General features: G+C 42.9%; 1 protein-coding gene across 3 annotated transcripts in view; it reads left to right on the plus strand.

Annotated features, from left to right (window-relative positions):
* Window positions 1–21,613, plus strand: part of AJAP1 (adherens junctions associated protein 1) — a 116,238-nt gene that overhangs the window by 84,278 nt on the left and 10,347 nt on the right. For 2 of the 3 annotated variants that reach the window (XM_038377096.2, XM_043499975.1), the window contains exons 3-5: window positions 3,972–4,059; window positions 9,074–9,316; window positions 11,335–11,466. In XM_038377096.2, coding sequence (XP_038233024.1) covers window positions 3,972–4,059; window positions 9,074–9,316; window positions 11,335–11,407 — 404 coding nt within the window. In that variant the 3' untranslated portion in view covers window positions 11,408–11,466. The remainder of the gene's footprint in view (window positions 1–3,971; window positions 4,060–9,073; window positions 9,317–11,334; window positions 11,467–21,613) is intronic. The other variant, XM_043499976.1, reaches the window with a different exon arrangement.

Here is a 21,613-nt window from a genome sequence, read left to right on the forward strand (position 1 = left end):
GCTGACAGAATAGTGAACCATCAATGAGCCTCTCTGTCACAGTTCCCTTTCAGATGCCTGGTCCTAGCAGGGTACTCATCAGAGCTGGCTGCATCCTATGGTTCTAAGCGGTACTTCTGCTCTCTGTCATATTTAATAAGCCAACTTTTGGGGTGGAGGGAAGTATCCAGTCCATCGCAAGCTATCATTACCCAAGCACTGGCAGTGAAAGTGTTGGTGAATCTGGCTTGTTAAAGGTGACCTTGGTTTTATTATATTAAACTGTCAGTGTTCACATTTCTGAGTGTTTGATTTATACTTAGCATGCATCTTGGCAGAGAAGTCTGCACCACTTCTTAAAAAGACGTCACTTCTCACTGATGTTTTCTACATGCGATAAACAGCTTCGATATTTTATCCCTTCCCTGAAATGTTGAGTAAAAGTCCATCTCCTCCAGGAGGCTGCCAGATGGAAAGTGAGGCTGCTGCAATTTAAACTTGAGTAATGAAAAATAAATAACAATAGTGAGTAGTGCACATGGGGAACAGGTGCTCAGTTCAGCAAAGCATAAATATGGAGACAGACAGATACGTGGATAGACAGAATCTGGAGGGCCAGAGTCTCATCCGATGTAAATCAGCATCCTTCCATTCACTGCTGTGGAGTTATGCCTATTTACACCAGCAGAAGATCTGTTTCTGAGTCTTTAGTGCACATAGGTCATATTGAGTCTCCAGGCTAAAACAGTGGAAGAGAGAAGGATGTATCGATCAGAGGGGCCTTTGGAAATGTGGCTCTCAGTTGTGAGGTAAGTGAGCAATCCCATTGACCTCCTAGGTAAGAACTAATTAGTGTGAATAAGAGTTGCGGAATCTGGAAGGAAAGAAGCTACATAATGGCTGTTCTCTGTTGTGACATTTCTCTTCCTGAGTGACGTGTGAAGGGCGTTTTCCCTCTGCTCGGAAGCTAACAAATGTCACAATTCTCTTCAGCTGTCAGGTATTGGTCCATGTCTTTCACTCTTCTTCACGTCAGAAACAAATGTCAGTGACATTCTGGAAAATTAGCAGTACTTTGAATATGTGCGGGCAAGAACTCTGAGTTAAGGTGAAAGTCAGTAGCACATGCGATCATCTCCAGATACTTGTATCCGTGTCTGACTTTTCTTGGTGGTATATCAGTGCCATCATCCAGGGGGTCTCAGCCTGTCAATTAGCTTCTAGAGCATGGGTACATCTCCTGACTGGTGCGTGTAGGGGCTGTCCCTTTCAGGCTGAGCTATCAGCCCCTGACGGGAAGATACTAGCAATGTCACGCTAGTAGTAATGAGAGTCATAAATCCTGATGAGACACATTGATAAACAGGAAAAAAGGGGGGGGGGATGAATTTAAAGGAGAACTGAAGGCTTTGATAAAAGAGTAAAGCAGTAAATACAGGGCTAGACTGTGACTTGGACTATACAGAATAGAAGGGAATGAGAGCCTCTTTTACATGCCTGTAAGGTCTACCTAGACTTTGGGTCCAGGCATGTAGGAATAAACAGAGCTATGCACCTGCATATTCTCTTCCTAGAGTGGGGAGCAGAGAATAGTTGTAGAGGGGCAAGAAACAGGCAGAGCCTTGGCTGCATCTGACACATGGCCAACATGGGTGTGGGGAGAAAGTAAAGGTCCTCTTTTGGACAGTCTGTTGTGGAATAATTAGTGTGCTTCACACCAGGGGCTAATCTGGCATGCCTATTTTGCAATAACCATGCTGATCAATTTCCACATGTAGACAAGCCCTTCCTAACTAGTCATCCCCCCTGCCTCTTTCACTACAGACTGTGAAACTCAGACTACTGGAAATTTTGCTTCAAAGTATTTGATTAATGGGCTAGATCCGAAGCTGGGGTAAATTGTCGTAGTAGTACGGTGACTTCAGCTGAAGCCCTGACAATTTACATCAGCTGAGGATCTGCCCATTATACTAGATCTTCTTTCTGAATGTGGTATTTACTCCCAGGGAGCAGGCTGGGAATCCCTTGAAACGGATCACTTTCTTTCAAGACATGGAAACAATCAAACCAGTGGATTATACACATACATACATTTGCTGCTTTCAGTGCCACACTGGCATTTATTTATTTATTACAAAGTATCTTGCACCACGATAATATTCACTAAAGCTCTAACATCTGTTTGCGAAAGACAGCATCCTTGGGCAGCAGCCAGCAAAATCATTTCATTACAAAATTGCAACTGTAACACATGCACAAAGCCACAAACCTACTGTACACTGAGATGCTTCTGTTTTCAAACTACTCATTAGGAATGATGCACAAGCCAAAATTATACCCCGTGAAAGGTGAATTAGGAGAAAATGAGCCCATCTGACCTTTTAAGTAATAGCACTTAGTACTGTAATTACTGTCTATGGTTAATCCCACTCTCGCTACAAAGCTGTACCGAAGTTTCCATCTTCCCTCCAGAGGGTATATGTCTTTATGTTTCTTCAGTTCTTCATGCCTAATTCAGGCTGACAAGGAACATAGTTCAGGGGATAAAAAATGAGAAGCCAGGTTTAAAGATTATTTTATATAATGCAAGACAGAAAATTAAGTTGCCACTGTCTGATGGCAGCTCGCTGGCTCTGAGTGAAATGATTTGGGAGGGTGATAGGAGGGTAGGTTTTTAGGGGATAGGTGCCAGGAGCCAACACTGCAGTGGGCACTCAGAGGTAGTCTTGTTGGCAGCCTCAGGAGACAGCCAGAGCCCTGCCTGGGAAAGGTGCTGCATTTTCACTCTGTGTGGCTTGGCCAAGGCCGAGATATGTTGTGTGGCCACTGTCCTTGCCCTAGCAGTTTTTTGGGAGGGCTTTGATGCCCAAGGGTTCAGTCCAGCACTTTTCAGCTAAACCAGCCTCGCTGAAAAAAGGTTATTAAAAATCATTATGGATACAAAATGCTTCGGGCCGGACTGTGATCCTCTGCTGTGACTTCAGTAGGGCTGTTTCCCATTCCACTGCAATAAAGGTATCCCCAACTGGCCCTCAAGGACTGTAAGGCACGGGAAGAGGAGCTGGTGGGAGCAGGAAGAGAATTAATATCTCCTGCTGTCCCCCCGAGGGTGGATACATGCAGCAAACTCTGAGACAGGGTGACCTCAGTGGATGAAGCGGGGTGTACAGGGAGAGGGTTATTTCTCAGTGCCACCCGACGGTTATTAGGGTTTTTTTTAGGAAGGCAGCAACGATTGGTGGTATATGTAAATTTCATTCATATTCCCTGTCTAACTGAATTACATACTGTCAGACTCCCACGCTGGTGTCAGGAAGCACCCCTACAGCCTCCCTGTGATGCAGTTATCCCAGAGCCAGACTCAGGATCTCTAGAGGGTTTGAATCCCAGCCAGTCAGTTTCAATCAAAGAAACTCTTTCATTCCCCATGAATTCCAGAACCTCTCCCTGCGCATCTATGAATTCAGTGTCAAGCCCAGGGCCTAGGCCACTGTGTCGCGCTGGAGCAGGCAGTAAGAACCCTGAAAGGTTGGGCTGGGGAGAGGGAAGCAGAGGCCATGGGTGCCTTGTATCCCTGTTAGTAAAGACAGGGCAGCAGCAGTGCCCTGAGCCTTTGGAGTCTAAAGGCAGATAGGGAAGAGGCAGGATCTGCAGGGTTGCAGGGACCTGCTCTCTTAGGGAGAGGTGGCCAGTGCAGACTCAGGTCCAAGCACACAGGGACACTGTGAGTTACAGAGCCACCGGGCCATCTTGGGGTCCCCAGCCTGTATACCCTTCTCAGGCTTCACACTCTTGTATCATCCCCAAAGAACCTGGGTAGAATTGTAGCCTTGTTGCTGGCTCTGCATCTACTTCACAGAGCTTGGAAGTCTTGACTTGAGCAGAGCTTGAAGTTTTACCAAGTAATTCAACTGCAGGTTGGGTCCTCGCTCGTTATTATCCTGGATTCCTTTTGTTTCCTATCTCCACTCTCTTTTGATTTTTCTTCACAGGTCTGGCAGTCCATCAGATCATAACAATCACAGTGTCCCTCATCATGGTCATAGCTGCTCTGATAACAACTCTCGTCTTAAAAAATTGGTAAGGACCACTGTAAATCTGCTTGGCCTGAGTGTTGGTGCTGGCTCTGGAGTGCATGGAGGGGTAGACTGGGGATCAGGAGGGAGGGACAGAAATAATGATTCTTTTGAATTGCAAAGAATTAAAAAAATCAATAAATACTCAGATATCATGGGAATGCGCTCCAAAGAATTGCAGAGAAATTAAAAATAATCTTTGTTTAGGTTGAGATTTTTAAAGAAGGGCCCTCAACTCTCTTTGAAGTCTCATTCTTTTTATTTAGAACTTAGAATTTGGTATCATGCCCAGCCTTGCACTATCCAGACATGTTAGCAAGAATGGAAAACAAAACAGCTTTTGCCCACCATATGGGCACATGAAAAAACACCTCTACCACTAATGTATCAGCTAATCACTGTGGTGAGAGAAAGAGAGATGGCACTCTATGACTACTGCTAGTCAATGCACTCACTCCCCCAGAGTCTTGTATCAAAATTCAGGTTACACAACTGCATCTCATTTTAAGGCCCCTAAATCTGGGAAGTTTGCATATTGCCAGAGCTAAGGGATTCAGCTTCACCTCATAATACCCCTTGGACTTCACACTGGCAAAGAATGGTACTGCACTCTCTTAGTTTAGGAGCTACAAAATGTCTCAACAGTGGCATCTTCTGGCGAGGTCAGAGTAATTTACTCTACTAATATGGGTTTCCCCACAAGGGTAATGCACCCTGCCATGAATAGAATGACTTTATTGCTTGTGTGCTGAGTTACTGTCTGAACCTAAGCTATTCCCTTAAAGACAAGACTGGCTCAGCATATAATAATTATATTTTCTGACCTTTTCTACAGCTCTAGGGACTGAATGCCTCTTCTGAGCCTCTTGAATGCATCCAGTTTTACATTTGCCATATCCCCTAGAGTGCCCATGCACTCCTCTAGCCTAATTTGCTCTCATTTATTCCTCAACATCAGCTATGCATATAGTAAAATAGGTTAGTTCTTAGCTTCAGGCATTCCTGCCTTTACCTATTTTCCAAGAGAAATGTCCTACTTTGAGGTCAGTTTTGCTGGATGTAATAATGCTATTGCACCCGTGGGTAATCTGAAAAAATGCAGCGTAACTCTGCTTCTCTCCTACACAGTTCTGAGGCCTCTCCTCTACTGTAGTTCCTCCCCCCCCCCAGCAACTATATTCTCTAATAGCTTCCAAGCTTATCAGTCATATAGTGTAATTTCCCGCAGGTGATCCCAGTACTCTCCTCAGGTGATTGGATAAAATAAGATATTGATACTAGAAATATATTGAAAAGTCTGATTGAAAGACAGGAATCCCCATATTAAACAGAATCCCCATATTAAACAGGATTGAGAAGGCTCATCTTAGGTTCTGTGTAGTTAGAATATACACACCTTCTCCACTGAAATGTTTTTGAACAAAAATCACAATTGGGTATTTTTAGAGTCTTACAAAAATGAAATTGTTGAAAATGTTTGCAATTTTCTTAGAGGAACCATTTTTGTCAGCCCAGTAGCAGAGATGTATACTTCCACATGCCATTAAAATATGTATTATAAAGCAAGAATTTCTCAAATCACTAGTGATTTTGGATGCCTCTGTTTCTAGGTGCCCAATTTGTCTTCTTGAAGAGGATTGGTATTTCTTAGAGCTGGACAAATACTGCAAAACATTCTGGGAGAATATTTACTCAAATTTATAAATGAGTTTGCTTTGGACATGTGGGTGGCTCTCTTCTGTCCGCTTTCTGCAATTCAATTTTCCTGGCATGGATGCTCACAGAAAGAGGATGTCAGAGTTTCATGTACCAGCATTTGCAGAAAGCTAATTTTAAATTCACAACAGAAGTGCTTATTAGACCTGGCCAACTTTTTAGATTTCAAAATATAGATGAAAAAAATTATCAGAAGTTCACATTTTGATGACAAAATTGGGAACAAGGAGGAGAATCCATGAAATTTTTGTCCTCCCCCTTTTTTAAACCAATTTAGCATCAGTTAAATTTTTAAAAAATTATTCAAAAACTCATCAATATTTCAATGAAAAAAACCAGGAAAACATTCAACAAACATTTTTGCCATTTCCCCCCTCTCTTTCCTGACAAACTAGAATGTTATACACTCATCAAAACAGACAACTGAAACAATACTACATTATTTATGTGACCAATCTCAACTAATTAGCACAGGTCAAATAGCAAGACTTGGAGAGAATTGCTTGTGATCAGTCCAGTGTGGGGGAAAAATCTGCCAAAACAAGACATTTTTGGATAATTTCAAATAACAGATAAAGTATCAGGAAATCTCACCCTGAGATATTGCTCAAGAGCAAAAAAGAGCCAAAATCCCTGTGGCATTGTGATCTATTTATGCAGCTCTAATCTTTGTCAAATTGTATTTTGAGTTCTTGTATATCCCAAGGAACCAAGGGAGGGAATGTGGTGGAGTAACAAGAATGGTAGACAAGGAGATAAGATGTGTGGATCGTGAAGCCCTTCATGCCAGAGACTGACTATGTGACTTTGGGCAAGCCATGTAACACTCTGTGACTCAGTTTTCAGTTGTATGAAATGGGGTTAATAGTTTACCTGCTTTATAAACATTTTGAGATGAATGATTGCTCAATGCAGTGCAAAGTTTATATTATCTGTGTAAATTCACAGTATGGGGAACTGCTTATCTTTAGCAGGTGTCTATTTCAGTTTGAGAAATCAATGGAAACTGTACAGATCGGCATTATGGATGGACGTCTGGATGTACACAAGGGGCCAAAACGATCACTGGTGTAAGTGGTCGTAACTTTGTTAACATCAGTGGAATTGCTCCTGCTTATGCCAGCCATGAATCTAGTTTATAGTTATTGGTCGGGATTTTCAAAAGCCTCTAACATACATAAGTGTCTAACTCTCCTTGACTTTCAGTGGGGCTTGATTGCCTAATTTCCTCAGGCCCTTTGGAAATTCCCACTTGATATTTATAGCCAGCTTTTTCAAGCCTACAAGTCAGGATCTTAATAAATCCATATTTTATTAAATAAAAGTGGCCTGATTTACCGCAGTGCCGAGCCATCCAATGTGCCACTGAAGTCAATGCTCAATGGTTTTGTACATTAAATCATTTCTATTCAGGATTGAGGCAACTAGCTTTTAGCTCCTAAGTTTGAAACTTTAGGCTTATTTAGAATGACATAAGAACAGCCAGACAGCAGCAGACCAGGCCTCCACATAGTCCAGTATTCTGGCTCCAGCCGTGGCCAGTAGCAGATGGTTTGGATGAATGCCCATAATGGACAATTATGGAATAATGTGCTCTCAAGGGAAAGTTTCATATTCACCTGCATCAGCTAGCTTGTTTTCTTATGATCTGAAAGAAAAACAATATTCCATCAAGTGTAATATTCCCATTATCCATACAAATGCATCCACTCAAATTCTCTGTTGGTGTAAATCAGTTGAAATGGAATTATGCCAGCAAAGAATTTAGCACCTAATCTTTTTCTGAATTCTACTAAATTCTTCACCTCAAGTATCTCTTTTGGCAGTGATGATATTTAAACGTTGGAAAGTCACTGTGGTTGTGGTCATAGGTATGGCTCATCACAAGTCTGAAAATGACCCCTAGTCCTTTTTAAACTTCAAAAATATTTCTAACAATCCTGGGCTCTTTGGGAACTGGAAATACTAGAAATGCAACTATTCTTGGCTGGACTAGGGTGTGGGATAGATCAGGGATGAAATCCTGATCCCAATCAAGTCAATCTTACCATTGACTTCCATGGGACCAGGATTTCACTCCAGGAGTGAAAATATATGAGTGTTTCAACCACATGGGGAAGAATAGGTAAAAGGCTGGTAGTGAGAGAAGGTCGCTCCAATGGTTGTGCCAATGAAAAACACTGACACTAGCATGTGGGAGGCTAATTTTTCAGTATTTCTAACTCAGCCAAAACCAAAGGGGCTGTATGTCTCACAAGAAAGCTTTTTCTTAGGGGATAGGGAAAACAAAGGAGTTGAGCTAAGCACCCTGAAACTTTGGCTCTAGGGGTAGCCTAACCTCTAGAGCCAAAGTATTACTTATCAGTCTTAAGGATCCCCTCTCCCCCTTTTCTCTCTAGCCCTTCCTCCCGTTATTGTTATTTGTAATAACAAATGACTGTACATCTTTCTTTTCTTTATCCTCATGCACCTTCAGGTGCCTGGGGCGTCCACCAGTTTCCACCATTTATTTTGATCTTGTGCAGGTCTGTTTAGGCTTCTGAGTATTGTGCTGATGGATTTGGCTTCTTTCTCTATTGTTCTGCATAATGTTTCTCTAGGTCTCCATCTTTGAATTGTATGACCATACATATGGTTCTCCAAATTGTCCAGGGCATGTAATGTCCATGTAGCAGGTGCCCTATTTTGTGCCTGTATAGATTTTGAAATACAGTACGTTTCTAGAAAGAAGAATAACATCCCATGTCAAACTCATGAGATGCAGTAGGTGGAAGGGGATGAAATACAGAATTTCCCCTGTAGACTAATGCACCAGTGAGTTATCAGGCATGATTACATGGGGCTTCATAATCAATGAGTGAACCATATCCAATGTATCTGTAAATGTTCTCTGAGTCCCAGTGCTTCTCTCTCAGACCAATTTCCTGCCATTATTTGTCACAACAGCTTCAAGGACACAAAAGGGTTAAGTTGATTGTTCTTGTTTAAAATCTTTGTGCAAAGAAAGTTCCAACTTCCTGCAAATACGGCTGCACTTCTTATCTCAGTAATTCTTCTGAGAATAAAAGGCTCACATTTAAAATTTAAATTTAAACATAAAAATAAAATAAAGGGAATTGATTGCTTGATTATGGCTGATCTTTCCAAAGTGCTTGTGAATTGTAATCTAATATTAAATGATGTATAATTAATGGTAGGTAATGTGAATTCCTCTCTCAAGGGTCACAGTTGTATTTTGGGTTGTGTTTCTTTTCTTTTCTTTTCTTTTCTTTTCTTTATTTTTTTTTAAATTTAACACCCAGTTGTGTGCAAAGTGGAAACACACGGCGGAACGGCCACCAACGCAAAATCAATCAGCAGGAAGAGAGTTGCCAGAACTTGACAGACTTCACCCCAGCCCGTGTGCCCAGTAACCTGGACATATTCACAGCCTACAATGAAACACTACAGTGCTCCCACGAGTGCGTCAGGACACCAATGCCAGTGTATACCGAGGAGATGTTACACTCACCCGGTGATTATAAAACAACGTTCAATGGAAACAGGTAAGACAGGCATTGAGCAGTCTCTTACTCTACAGTCTCTCATGCACATTTACATTTAGAGGATTCAAATTTATTTGGGGTTAAAAAAAAGCTCCTTAAGCTATTACACTCAAGTTATTATTTTGATATGTAACAGAAATTCCAATTAATAATCGATATTGACAAAATCCAGTAGTGAAGGAAATTGACACTATTGGATTGCAATGGTTCTTTAAGCCATGATGTGCATTTTCCTTCCCAGATTTAACTAGTCAGTTAGAAACATTTGCCAGCTATGAGTCTAGTTTGGTTAGCACCATCTAATATGTAGAACCAGGAATACCAAACTTCTCTGTCTTCAAAATAAGGACAAATGATTACTCATGACCTATGTGACCCATAGCCATAGGCCATTGATTATTTCTAATGCCTGTAAAATGGCAATTTCAAGTACTGCTTTTGTCTTTGCAATGCCAGCTAGGCTCACCTGGAACACATCTTGTTAAGCTGTGCTGTGTAGTACCACACATTTTTCAACTCCCCTTTACCACTTCCAGCAAGGAAATTTACCTCAAATCTATCTTCCAGAATTTCTATGCTGCTTTTTTAAATAGCATCTGTCAAGCTCTTCAGATTTAAGTGACAATGTGATTAACACAAGAAAAGGCTGCATGAATCCATTTTGTCTGGTATGAAATAATGATACATTAATAAGGGGGAGTTGACAGAATATGGAATTAAAGATTTCAGCCATCCTTCTATATGTCTGTTGTCTGTGTGGAAAGTGAGGCTGATTGGAGAACTTGGTAAGTTACCTTTACTCACAAAGAAATACTAAAAATGTTAGCCTTCTAATAAAGAATTAATTGCATGGGGTGTTGGGTATATTTTGTTTGTGTTTTTAAGAGTAGGATTTTCACTATTGATTGGTGCAGAGATTTTCCAGAATTGCTCCGCACAGTAAATGTATGTTTGCTGTCAAAGCTAGAAAACAATTTATTGGAAGTGAAAAAATAATTATTCACCCCACCCCCAAGCCTTCTTCAAATGTATAACCATGTTGAACTCTAAGGGATATTTATTATAAAGTCCTTTATCCTAAGTGCATGAAGAGCAGAAGTCTAAAAGCAAACAATGATAATAAACATATTTTTAAATATCTTTGTGTGTGTGTGCGTGGAATTTTGCTAGCTGTCATATTCTGGGATTTCCTCCGATCTTGGGAGGCAGAGAATTGGCAAGGATTTTCAAACCATTTCATTAAGTGTATGTATATGTTAATTCTCACATGAACCCCAGCCACCAATGCTGGGGCACAAAGCGGGGAGATTTTTGTTCTGTTTTCCTGTCCTGTCTCTGCATGGTACTGAGCATAGTCTGTGTCTATTGTTTGCGCTGCTATTAATGCCATTCATTGGTATATGAGCATTGGTTGGAAAGGGTTCATTGCTTTTTTGTCTTAAGGTAATGCTTTGTTGGAATATATTGGCCTCCACACTTTTTGCTGAAGCCTGGTTCAGTCTGAGCAGTCACATTATAAGTCACTAACCATGGTAAAGTCATATGTTCTCCCAGCAATAAACCAGCTGTCCCCCTTATGTACTGCATTTTTCCAGGTGACCAATCTCTATTTGTCATTGCAGTGTCGGGGTGATAATCATGCACTGCAGCTGGGAAAAACAGGAAAGTAGCTCAGGAGAAAAGGAGAGAGGAAAAAAATACTTAAAAAACATGGAGATACTGTGACTCATCTTTGGACTGTCTAAGACCCCCCAGATTTGCATCCTTAATTGGCTTAAGAGTTACCTTATTTCAATATTTTCCATTTCCATTGAAAACACATGGCATTAAATTTCATCTTCTTTGTACAACCCTCAATTGCCAAGGCCAATAAGCCCATTCAAAGCATTATTTTAGAGAATTTTTTCCTCTTAAAAAAAAAGAAACGGAAACGCTAATTTTGCCAGCAGGCCGGATGAGGCTTGCTCGTTGTGTGTTACGTACCAGCACGTGCAAGCCCATTTTTCTGCTTGCTGCAGACCCTCTTCTTCTGATCGGCATCTAATTCCTGTGGCCTTTGTGTCTGAGAAATGGTTTGAAATCTCCTGCTGACTGGCCGAAGTCTGTTTTACTTCCTGGGGGCAGGGCAGACGCCATGTGTCTATTTCCTGGTACGTACCACTCTTACAAATTTTTTTTCAACCACTCCACCTCACATAACTATGAACATTTCTGTGCATAGCGAGGTCTCTTTCACCATTGTATTCCCTGTGTGATGCTTACCAGCTAGCTGATTCTTTTTTTAAACATTTGACTTGACTTAGGTGCTCCGAGCAGGTGGTGGTAAATGTCTTCTAAGATAAAAGGGGGACTTGGTACCAAAATGGCTTTTCCATTTGGTGAATTAGAGGTGGGCAGGAACTAAAATTCAAGACCCATTCACCCTGGATTTCATGGAGTGATGGCCTCTCACTCTTTAGAGGACCAAACTAGATCACCCAGATGAGAGCACACTTAAACTTTTGAGAAAGTTCATCTCTGGATCCAGACCTTGAGTCCCATGCGGGAACATCTCTAGAACTGGTTTGCTATCAGCAAATGTTGTGAACATCAGTGCTATTAAATGGCTTCCTTTTGTGATTAACTTTTTGTTGCATGATGGAACTCCAGAGCCTGCACATATTCTACGCATAGTCCATCGATAACCTAGAGCTCACGTGGCTGGGATTCTGGAACAAGCAACCATTTCATGCTTCCACTGCAACAGTAGCGACAAACCCCTTCTTTACCTTGCAGTAAACCATATCTGTCATCACTTATGCTGTCTGGGGAGTCTTCAGACCTTGGGGGTAGATACACCCAAACTAGTATAAAAACATTGTTTTGCAGATCTCTCCCTCTCTCTTTTTATTGGTTTTTTTTTTTTAGCTTGTGCCATTTCCTCCTCCTTTTCTTTCTTTGGAAGGTGGCATTGCAGATAGCAGTGGGAGGAAAAGCAATTAGGATTAACTATGTGGCATTTTACTGTAGGGCAGCACTGCCAGTTTGAGCCATGCGCTCAGGCAAATTAATTGGTCAGTTCCAAATCCCTGCTGTAATGAATCACATATTCACTCTAAATGAAATTTCCAACCTTCCCTAACTGCGACTTGCTCGAAATAACCTTTTTAACTTGATGCTCAGTTTTTGAACACAGAAATGTAATTAGATTAGAATGGAAAGAGAATAAAAAGTTAATAGTCTCTGCTGTGACTTGGTATGGTTTTGTCTGGGCAGGCAAGGTGAAATGTGCCCCTGTCTAGCGAAGTGCATTGATTAGGATGGGATATACAAGACGGCAAATATTTTATCAGGATTCGCATCACAGTCTTTCTTCTTTGTCTGCAATGCTATAATTATCATGCTGATTAAAGCTAGAAATGACACTCCTTTTGTAGTTGAAAATGAACATGGCAACCAAGAACCTGGTTTATGGCTGGAGTAGTTTCATTTTTGTTGTGGTAAAATCTCTGTACCAATCAGAGCCGGACGGATGCAGGACTTTGCCATTACATTAGAAAGACAATATGATAAACCCTCTACACCTTGTAAGCTATCACACACACCCATGACATGAGTGGGACTCAGGTCAGTAGTAGAAAAAAGTTCTTTCCCCACATATACAGAAATTCCTTTGCAGGGGGGTGCAGGAGGTAAATGGGACTGGCCAAGCGCCCGCTTCACTAACGAGGGGGATGTGAGTCGAAATATAAAGCTCTGAATCCCAGGATGCATCGATGCCCCAAGCACCTTATTTTCCAAAACAGGTGTTGGCTTATGCTGCAGGATATTTCTGGAGGTGTACAGAGAGCACTGGGGACTGCAATTGGATTAACCAGGTTGGATTTCATAGAATCATAGAATATCAGGGTTGGAAGGGACCCCAGAAGGTCATCTAGTCCAACCCCCTGCTCAAAGCAGGACCAAGTCCCAGTTAAATCATCCCAGCCAGGGCTTTGTCAAGCCTGACCTTAAAAACCTCTAAGGAAGGAGATTCTACCACCTCCCTAGGTAACGCATTCCAGTGTTTCACCACCCTCTTAGTGAAAAAGTTTTTCCTAATATCCAATCTAAACCTCCCCCATTGCAACTTGAGACCATTACTCCTCGTTCTGTCATCTGCTACCATTGAGAACAGTCTAGAGCCATCCTCTTTGAAACCCCCTTTCAGGTAGTTGAAAGCAGCTATCAAATCCCCCCTCATTCTTCTCTTCTGCAGACTAAACAATCCCAGCTCCCTCAGCCTCTCCTCATAAGTCATGTGCTCTAGACCCCTAATCATTTTCGTTGCCCTTCGTTGTACTCTTTCCAATTTGTCCACATCCTTCCTGTAGTGTGGGGCCCAAAACTGGACACAGTACTCCAGATGAGGCCTCACCAGTGTCGAATAGAGGGGAACGATCACGTCCCTCGATCTGCTCGCTATGCCCCTACTTATACATCCCAAAATGCCATTGGCCTTCTTGGCAACAAGGGCACACTGCTGACTCATATCCAGCTTCTCGTCCACTGTCACCCCTAGGTCCTTTTCCGCAGAACTGCTGCCGAGCCATTCGGTCCCTAGTCTGTAGCGGTGCATTGGATTCTTCCATCCTAAGTGCAGGACCCTGCACTTATCCTTATTGAACCTCATTAGATTTCTTTTGGCCCAATCCTCCAATTTGTCTAGGTCCTTCTGTATCCTATCCCTCCCCTCCAGCGTATCTACCACTCCTCCCAGTTTAGTATCATCCGCAAATTTGCTGAGAGTGCAATCCACACCATCCTCCAGATCATTTATGAAGATATTGAACAAAACGGGCCCCAGGACCGATCCCTGGGGCACTCCACTTGACACCGGCTGCCAACTAGACATGGAGCCATTGATCACTACCCGTTGAGCCCGACAATCTAGCCAGCTTTCTACCCACCTTATAGTGCATTCATCCAGCCCATACTTCCTTAACTTGCTGACAAGAATGCTGTGGGAGACCGTGTCAAAAGCTTTGCTAAAGTCAAGAAACAATACATCCACTCCTTTCCCTTCATCCACAGAACCAGTAATCTCATCATAAAAGGCGATTAGATTAGTCAGGCATGACCTTCCCTTGGTGAATCCATGCTGACTGTTCCTGATCACTTTCCTCTCCTCTAAGTGCTTCAGGATTGATTCTTTGAGGACCTGCTCCATGATTTTTCCAGGGACTGAGGTGAGGCTGACCGGCCTGTAGTTCCCAGGATCCTCCTTCTTCCCTTTTTTAAAGATGGGCACTACATTAGCCTTTTTCCAGTCATCCGGGACTTCCCCCGTTCGCCACGAGTTTTCAAAGATAATGGCCAAGGGCTCTGCAATCACAGCCGCCAATTCCCTCAGCACTCTCGGATGCAATTCGTCCGGCCCCATGGACTTGTGCACGTCCAGCTTTTCTAAATAGTCCCTAACCACCTCTATCTCTACAGAGGGCTGGCCATCTCTTCCCCATCTTGTGATGCCCAGCACAGCAGTCTGGGAGCTGACCTTGTTAGTGAAAACAGAGGCAAAAAAAGCATTGAGTACATTAGCTTTTTCCACATCCTCTGTCACTAGCTTGCCTCCCTCATTCAGTAAGGGGCCCACACTTTCCTTGGCTTTCTTCTTGTTGCCAACATACCTGAAGAAACCCTTCTTGTTACTCTTGACATCTCTTGCTAGCTGCAGCTCCAGGTGCGATTTGGCCCACCTGATATCTTTCCTACATGCCCGAGCAATATTTTTATACTCTTCCCTGGTCATATGTCCAACCTTCCACTTCTTGTAAGCTTCTTTTTTATGTTTAAGATCCGCTAAGATTTCACCATTAAGCCAAGCTGGTCGCCTGCCATATTTACTATTCTTTCGACTCATCGGGATGGTTTGTCCCTGTAACCTCAACAGGGATTCCTTGAAATACAGCCAGCTCTCCTGGACTCCCTTCCCTTTCATGTTAGTCCCCCAGGGGATCCTGGCCATCTGTTCCCTGAGGGAGTCAAAGTCTGCTTTCCTGAAGTCCAGGGTCCGTATCCTGCTGCTTACCTTTCTTCCCTGCGTCAGGATCCTGAACTCAACCAACTCATGGTCACTGCCTCCCAGATTCCCATCCACTTTTGCTTCCCCCACTAATTCTACCCGGTTTGTGAGCAGCAGGTCAAGAAAAGCGCTCCCCCTAGTTGGCTCCCCTAGCACTTGCACCAGGAAATTGTCCCCTACGCTTTCCAAAAACTTCCTGGATTGTCTATGCACCGCTGTATTGCTCTCCCAGCAGATATCAGGAAAATTAAAGTCACCCATGAGAATCAGGGCATGCGATCTAGTAGCTTCCGTGAGTTGCCGGAAGAAAGCCTCATCCACCTCATCCCCCTGGTCCGGTGGTCTATAGCAGACTCCCACCATGACATCACTCTTGTTGCACACACTTCTAAACTTAATCCAGAGACACTCAGGTTTTTCCACAGTTTCGTACCGGAGCTCTGAGCAGTCATACTGCTCCCTTACATACAGTGCTACTCCCCCACCTTTTCTGCCCTGCCTGTCCTTCCTGAACAGTTTATAACCATCCATGACTGTACTCCAGTCATGTGAGTTATCCCACCAAGTCTCTGTTATTCCAATCACGTCATAATTCCTTGACATCACCAGGACCTCCAGTTCTCCCTGCTTGTTTCCAAGGCTTTGTGCATTTGTATATAAGCACTTGAGATAACCTGTTGATCGCCCCTCATTCCCAGTATGAGGCAGGAGCCCTCCCCTCACAGACATTCCTGCCTGTGCTTCCTCCCGGTATCCCGCTTTCCCACTTACCTCAGGGCTTTGGTCTCCTTCCCCCGGTGAACCTAGTTTAAAGCCCTCCTCACTAGGTTAGCCAGCCTGCTGGCAAAGATGTTCTTCCCTCTCTTCGTAAGATGGAGCCCGTCTCTGCCCAGCACTCCTCCTTCATGGAACACCATCCCATGGTCAAAGAATCCAAAGCCTTCTCTCCGACACCACCTGCGTAGCCATTCGTTGACCTCCACGATTCGACGGTCCCTACCCAGGCCTTTTCCTTCCACGGGGAGGATGGACGAGAACACCACTTGCGCCTCCAACTCCTTTATCCTTCTTCCCAGAGCCACGTAGTCCGCAGTGATCCGCTCAAGGTCATTCTTGGCAGTATCATTGGTGCCCACGTGGAGAAGCAGGAAGGGGTAGCGATCCGAGGGCTTGATGAGTCTCGGCAGTCTCTCCGTCACATCACGAATCTTAGCCCCTGGCAAGCAGCAGACTTCTCGGTTTTCCCGGTCAGGGCGGCAGATAGATGACTCAGTCCCCCGGAGGAGAGAGTCCCCGACCACCACCACCCGCCTTCTCCTCTTGGGAGTGGTGGTCGTGGAACCCCCAACCTCAGGACATCGCATCTCATGCCTCCCAACCAGCGGGGTCTCCTTCTGCTTTCTCCCCCCAGACATATCATCTGGTCCACTCTCCGCAATGGTACCTGTGGAGAGAACATGAAAGCGGTTAGTTACCTGTGTCTGTGTTACTGGAACCCGGACATTCCGCTTACCTCTTCTGGAGGTCACATGTTGCCAAGCTTCTTCACTGGCCTCTTGGCTCCTCTGTGCAACCTGCTCTATATCTTTAGAGCTTTGTGCCCCTAGAAGGCTATCCTGAGTTTGGTCCAGAAAATCCTCAGTCTCTCGTATACAACGCAGGGTCGTTACCTGTTGCTCCAGACCTTCAATCTTCTCTTCCAATATGGAGACCAGCTTGCACTTTGTACAGACAAAGTCGCTTCTGTCCTGTGGAAGAAAGACAAACATGGCACATCCAGTGCAGGTCACAATAGCTGAACCCCCCCCCTTCCATATCACCTACCTACTATGAGCTTCCTCAGAGACGTTTGACCTCTAGGTCAATGTTGCTGTGTTTAATACCCAAAGCAAGGATGGTTTAGTTCCATGTCCCTTTTCATCCAACCCTCCAAATTCAGTGGGGATAGCAAGAGTCTACAGTTCTGTCTTTTTTTTTTAAACATTCCAATAGTGTTGTGATGATTTAATCCCAAACGGCATGTAGGCCAGAGACCTTGCCCCATATGTGGCCCCACTGGGCTCCGTGGAGCTACACGCAGACATAAGGTTCTGCAGGACTGGGACCTTAGCTGGATCAAACTGAATACTTTAAGGTTCACACATCACTACCTAGGACAAAGTGTCCTTAGAACAAGGATTGGGTATATAGAGATGTTTAACTTGGGAATTGTTACTTATCATTCTACTGTGCTATCACTGGACTGACCCTTCAAAATGCAGTGAGAAATGATGAGCTTAAGACTGTTTCCCAGCTCCTATTTCTAGGACTGTGTGTGGTGTACAATGTATTTAGAAGTTCTTGCTGACTTCAGTCTGCAGCCATCTGCTGAAGGTGTGAATATCTTCTTGGCTGGATTTGATAGTACCAGCAAAGCAACCTGAAGCTGAGTAAGTCAACTTTAACCAGGTGCATCTCAGGAGAGATGGAAAGACTTGCTAGAGAGCGCAAAACCACTTACATTCAGGGGTTGGATCCTGCATTCCTTTTCCCAGAGCATTTAAACCTCTTTCTCTAAAGAGTTTGGGGTATGTAAGAAATGCAGGATTGGATTAGCTGTAGCATGATACAGGCCACTCAACATCCCGTAGTGAAATCACCCTAAATCATGGTTTCATTTATGGAACAATATAAATTATATCAGACTGAACATTTCTAGCACCTTTCCTCAGAGGAGCTCAAAGCATTTTACAAATGTTAATTAATTACACCTCACAGCACTCTTGATTAGTAGTTATTATCTCAATTCACAGATTTGGAAACTGAGGCACAGAGAGCGTATGTGGCTAGAGAGGGAAATGGTGAAGAGCCAAGAAGAGAACACATGGATGGGTCTGCACAGAGCTTTTGTAAATTAACTGAAATCAGGTGAAACAACTAGTTCTGACTGCAAGAAAATGACAGAGATTTTACATGGGTTTGACCTGGAACCAGGCAAAACTTGGCTGATTTGGTTGAATTTCATTTTGATTCTTGGCCTTTGTTCAAAACTGAAATTCAGAGAACAGGAAACGAGAACTATGTACCGCTGAAATTCAGAGTATCTCCAAGATAGAAACTGGATGGTTTTGCACAAACTCCTGTGAATCAAAATGTGGTGTTTCACCTGGTTCCTGTCCTGAATTCTAGCCTCCTGCTGTGTTTGACTAAACAACCTGGAATGAGATCATATAAAATTCTATAAGGCACGTCGATTGCTGACCGAGTTTGCACACAGGGGCCCTTCAGAATGCAATATAAATATTGCGTACAGATTACAGTGTATTAATTCAATAACATTTACACAGAGTTATGTAAGTGTTAAGCATTATTATTATATAAATGACTATTTGGGATTCTAAAATGCTAGCAGTATCAGAGGGTTGAAACTGCCCCGTCTTTCACACAGCGTAGGTCGAAGTCACAGCACTTCATGGTAATTCTCTGCTTTGAAACCTGCAGCCTGCTGCTGTGATGCCCTCGTTCTGCTTTACAGCAGCACATTTTTGCGTTAATATTAACAGATAATGAGTCATCATAAAATATCCAGGTTTGTCTTAGGAAGAATAATAGCATTGCGTATACAGACCCGTTACAAGAGATTAAGTATTCTAAAGCATCCAGATAATTAAGACTTCAGTGCTTTCCATGGGTGAAAGCTGGTATTTCTGTCGTCACCTTCCAGTAAGAGAATTGAATAGATTGAATTAAAAAACATCAAACAAATTACAGACTACGCTTTTTTCTGTTACAGATAAAAATTTTTGGAAGGTGCAAAGGGTAAATTGGGCTCCCATCTCCCTAAGAACAAGTTCTTGATAGTCTTTGACTTTCTCTTTTAGGAGATATTTTTCACTTGGGCAACCAGGGCACAGAGAAAACATAACCCAGAACAAATGTACTGTGCCAGCAACATGCTGTTTGGTTCCAATCCTGTCAGGAGCAGAGCACTCAGGCTGGGCTGAACATAATAGCGCGGTTCCTGTGCTTAAAGTTAAACATATGCTTAAATGCTTTGCTGGATCATGGCAAGCTGATCCGCACCTTGCATGCTGAAACCTGTACTGACCAAGGACATCTACCAGTAGCTTGTGGTCTTAAACGAAAGAATGAGCGATCTTAAATTAGAAGCATTTAAAAAAAACAACCAGAGAATCACCTTCTTATAAGATTAATAGCACTTTCAGAGTCCAAGGAAAGGTCATTGAGAAACCATCAGGAAATCATCCCCATTGCATGACAAATCAGTTTCTAATACTCAGGTAGAGATCTAAGTCAGTTCTACACCAGAAACTTTTGTCAGTGCAGCACTATCAGTGATTTGTGGTGACATTTTGATACCAACAGTAGCCCTAGTATAAACATAGTTATACCAGCATAAAATTGCTTTTGGGATATAGCTTATTTTGCTCAGGGCACCGGTATAAATTATGCCAGCAAAAGCAGTAGTTTAGACACAGTTATACCAGTGTAAGATCATAAGGATAGCCATACTGGGTCAGACCAATGGTCCATGTGGCCCAGTATCCTGTCTTCCGACAGTGGCTGTTCCCAGAGACTTCAGAGGGGATGAACAGAACAGGGCAATTTATTGAGTGAGCCATCCCCTGTCATTCAGTCCCACCTTCTGGCACTCAGAGGTTTAGGGACAACCAGAGCATAGGGTTGCGTCCTTGACTGTCTTGGGTAATTGCCATTGATGGACCTATCCTCCATGAATTTATCTAATTCTTATTTGAACCAGTTCTACTTTTGTCCTTCACAACATCCCCTGGCATCAAGTTCCACAGGTTGACTGTGCATTGTGTGAAGAAGTATTTCCCTATGTTTGTTTTAAAGCTACTGCCTATTAATTTCATTGGGTGATTCCTGGTTCTTATATTATGTGAAGGGGTAGATAACACTTTCTGATTCACTTTCTTCACACCAGTCATGATTTTATAGACCTCGATCGCAGCCCCCCTTAATTATCTCTTTTCTAAACTGAACAGTGCAAGTCTTTTTAACCTCTCCTAATATGGAACTTGTTCCATCCCCCTCGTCATTTTTTGTTTCCCTTCTCTGTACTTTTTTCAATTCTAACATATCTTTTTTGGTAGGGGGTGACCAGAAGTGCAAGTGGTATTCAAAGTGTAGGTGTACCATGGATTTATATTGTGGCACTACAATATTTACTGTCTTATCTATCCCTTTCCTAACGGTTCCTAACATTGTGTTAGCTTTTTTTTAACTGCTGCTGCACATTGAGCAGATGTTTTCAGAGAACTATCAATGATGACTCCAAGAGCTCTTCTTAAATGGTAACAGCTAATTTAGACCCCATCATTTTGTATGTATAGTTGGGATTATGTTTTTCACTATGCATTACTTTGCATTTATCAACACTGAATTTCATCTGCCATTTTGTTGCCCAGTCACCCAGTGTTGTGAGATCCCTTTGAAACTTTTCACGGTCAGTTTTGGACTTCACTATCTTGAGTAATTTTGTATTGTTCGCAATTTTTGTCACTGTTTACTGCTTTTTCCAGATCATTTATATGTTGAACAGCACTGGTCCCAGTGCATATCCTTGGAGGATCCCGCTATTTACCTTTTTCCACTGTGCTATGAAAGTGCTTTTTTCAGGTATAGCTTATTTTACTCAGGGAACCGGTGTAAACTACACTGGCAAAAAGCCTTGTTTTGCTGGTCTAAGTTGCATCTACACTAGGAGAACTTGCTGGAATAGCTTATAATAGTATAGCTATACATTAGACCTTTCCTAGTATGGACACGTCCTTGCCCAGCAGAACTGAGATGTGGCAACCTGATCCAAAGCTTACTGATAGCAACAGGAGTATTTCCATAGAGTTCAGTCATCCCCAGGGCTTGATTGACATGCATGTAGCTATGATGGGTGGGAAGAGCTGGAGGTATCTCTGTTAGTGTTGAGGTGCAAAAGGCACAACTTAAAGCCTGCCTCCCACATGGTTGCTGGAGCTATCCTGGGTCTGTGGACGTGACACTCCACAAACAAGCAACCTCAGAGACTGTTTTTCTTTGCTCCAAACCCCACGACAGTTGCATGCGTTTTTTGTTGCGATTGAATGATGCCGGTATGATATTAGCATTAGAAGAAAGTGGTAAATATCATCCTTCTCCATCTTTTGACAGAAACAAAGAAAAGGAAAGCAAACAAGTATCTTAATCCTCAGTAAATACTTAAAGTAAATGTAGAGAGCCCCATTTTTGCCCTC

The sequence above is a fragment of the Dermochelys coriacea genome, chromosome 18 (assembly GCF_009764565.3).
Source record: "Dermochelys coriacea isolate rDerCor1 chromosome 18, rDerCor1.pri.v4, whole genome shotgun sequence".
In the NCBI taxonomy this organism is placed as follows: domain Eukaryota; kingdom Metazoa; phylum Chordata; order Testudines; family Dermochelyidae; genus Dermochelys; species Dermochelys coriacea.